This window comes from Austrofundulus limnaeus, unplaced genomic scaffold, assembly GCF_001266775.1.
Source record: "Austrofundulus limnaeus strain Quisiro unplaced genomic scaffold, Austrofundulus_limnaeus-1.0 Scaffold0, whole genome shotgun sequence".
Classification (NCBI taxonomy): Eukaryota; Metazoa; Chordata; class Actinopteri; order Cyprinodontiformes; family Rivulidae; genus Austrofundulus; species Austrofundulus limnaeus.
Window position 1 is genome coordinate 5,103,960 of NW_013952402.1, and position 3,124 is coordinate 5,107,083.

General features: G+C 37.8%; 1 protein-coding gene across 1 annotated transcript in view; it reads right to left on the reverse strand.

Annotated features, from left to right (window-relative positions):
• LOC106531940 (semaphorin-4G) overlaps positions 1-3,124 on the reverse strand; it is a 32,040-nt gene that overhangs the window by 16,745 nt on the left and 12,171 nt on the right. The window contains exon 3 of the mRNA XM_014027932.1: positions 992-1,140. Within this exon, the coding sequence (XP_013883386.1) occupies positions 992-1,140 (149 nt within the window). The remainder of the gene's footprint in view (positions 1-991; positions 1,141-3,124) is intronic.

Consider the following 3,124-nt stretch of genomic DNA (forward strand, 5'->3'; position numbering starts at 1 on the left):
GTGTGTGTGTGTGTGTGTGTGTGTGTGTGTGTGGAGGTTAAGTTAAGGATAAGTTGAGTAAGTTGAGTGTTGTTTGGACTCTAAGTGCCTGCTGAGAGTATTTGTAGTCACTGAGACAGTGTGTCAACAGAGGCTCAAACTTAAAGAGGAAATGAAATCAAATCTTACATTTAAAGCCTTCACCTTTATTGTAATTAAATACGGTACCTCACTAGAACATACCATTTGTCTGATTAGAACCTGAACTACTTGTTTTTACTGTTTTGGTGTCAAACAGCCAAAGTGAGGTAAAAATGGCTGCAGACGTCATTTGCGTCTTCACTGCCTGCTGCGGCAGAGCTGAAAGACTCAAACCCAGTCACTGTCACATTTTTTTCTCCCACTGAACATGGAAGCAGGAGGCTTTGTAGAATATATAGAAACTGAATTGTAAAGATCTTACTTGGCTGTAAATATCATTTGTTAATTGGTGACTCAAAATTGCGAGAAAATTGGCAAATTTTCCACTTCAGTCTCATTGAATTCTGAGTGTTTGTGACCAAACACATCACATCCTATTTCTGTGTGCACAACTTGGAAAACGATATTTTATTATTTCATTGCCCACTTACGCCCACCAGCCTCAGCCCGCTTCGTACCCACCTTGGCAGCTGCCCCCATATTTATAATTTAATCTCCTGGAGTTAGAAGAGTTAGAAATATTCAACTTAAATATGAGCTGAGATAAACACAAGAGCTGAGGTTCATGTTACGCAACTTACTGTATATTCTGAAGATGACTTTAATATGACTCATAGCTGAATTTTCTTTCTCCAACACACTGATTTATACAGGAAATATATCAATGTGAATTATTTAGTAAAAACACAACACAAATAACTCCAACAGATGACAGCGGATTTCTGTACTGCGGGATGCAAACGAAGCTGCATGCAGAGTTAAAGATACATGGCAGCCGAGGCGCTCGACGTGCAAAACAAAACAAACTCACGGTCAGAGCAGAGCTGGCTGAGATGTCAGAGGCACTGAGAGCGAATACAGCCCCCCGGGCCCCAACGTAGAGACGCTCGCTGTCAGCCTCCAGCAGCAGAGTGCTGTAGTTGACTGCAGAGGACCGAAAACGCCTGCAGCCCTGGAGACCTGAGGAGAGCAAAGAAAAGGAAAGGGGAGGTTGTTCATTAATGCGAGAACTTTTTTGTTGTTGTTGTTCTTGTAATCCCCTTGAAACTAAGAATTATTCATGTAAAGTAGCTTCTAATGTCCTTCAAAGAAACACATCACAAACATTTTTGTGCCACTCATCCTCATGTCAAATCAGCAGTATCATTTAACTTTTAAAAGAGAAGTTCCTGGAACTTTAGAGATGAAATGCAAAAAAAAAAAAAAATAATAATAAAAATCCAGACAAATCAGAGAGAGAAACTTTCCATTTTTCTTTTACCTTATGATTTTAACAGCACGTCCTCAGTGTGAAATAAGTGGATTAAAAAAAGCACGTTATGGCTTCATATTTTACTTGAGCTAATCTCAGCACAATTTCCACTGCTAATAATTATATATTTAGTTTCTCTCTGTGGGAACTAATATAGTTTTAAAAATAAAAACAGAAAAAAACATCTTCTGTTATTGCATTTTCAAGTGATCAGCCAATCGACTACATTGAATTATCTGTTTTTATGTTCTTTTATTGTAAAGTTTTTTTAAAAAATAATTAAGAAAACCCACACGCTGATGGTGTTTTTGTGCAGCAACCCATATCACCGTCACACTGAAAGAATCACAACACAGGATCAGCTTATTAGACTCGAGAGCGAGAGCGTTTATTCTCAGACCTGACAGCGTTAGAAAAAAAATGTAAAAACAGAATTTCATCTCCGATGATGGATTTCTCGCTGCATGATTTTTTTAATGTTGGTACAAAGCAGAGAGGGGGCTTTATTCTTTGATTCTGAGGTGCTACTTTTACTATCTGAGACACAGGTTTTGAATTTTAGAGACAGTTTCTTTAAAAAAGAACTCATTGTGCGGAAGAGGCACTGAAAACCTCACATGGTTTTGCAGTTTCTTGTGTTTAGTCAGAAATCAGACACATAAATGCTTTATTAGGAATAAAACTACTGTTCCTTGAAAAAGATGTTTATCACCTGTCATCTTCCGCATGCTAAAGTTTCAACCAAAACTTTACATCACGTGTCAAATTGAAGGCCCGCGAGTCAAATACGGCCTGTGGGTGACTTCCACCCGGCCCACTGAAGGGGGTGGATATAAACTATTTTCATATTGATTTAAGTAAAAAAAATATAATAAATAAATAAACTACCTTATTTAATATGAAAACAGTTTTTATATTAATGGTTACCTTTAATTTTAAAAATCAATGCAACAAAATATAAAACATTAAAAAGTGAAAAATATTATTTGTCCTGCTCCTGAGTTGTTGGCTTTGAATAACTGTGGCCCCCTGAGTCATTTTGTTGAATAGCTCTGTTTTAATATCTCAAAAAAAGCTGCTTTGACCATAAACTACATCTCCCATAATGCATCATGGTTATGCATGAGAATTCTCCGTCTGAAAATGCGAGAGTTCAGAACTCAAGACGGCAGCTCCTCAGCACAGCTCAACAGAGAGTAAAACTCTCTTTTCCTTTTATTTATAATAGTATTTCTGTTTTATTTATTTCACATTCGTCAGTTGTACATGTAGTAATGTTTTTATGGGGATGTGTTAAACGTGAAATGTCAAAGTTAATTACAACTGGCCCTTTGAGGGCGAGTTGTAATGCTCATGCGACCCTCTGTGAAAATGAGTTTGACACTCCTGCCTTGCGTGATCTATTAGCTCTTGCAGTATGTGTTGAGGATGACTCTCAGCTACTACCACATCATATTCCAGCTCAGCTTCTGTAAAAATCACTGAGTTACAGCCACTGGTGGGTTAGATAAAGATGACTTGAATCGAGCTGATTCTAAAAGTTACAGTAGTCAGCTGCAGATGATTTTCCAAGGATAGCTTTATGTGTTTCAATAAAATCTGCTATTGGACCTTGAGATATTTTGCTAACAAAAACGTGCGCGCACACACACACACACACACACACACACACACACACACACACACACACAC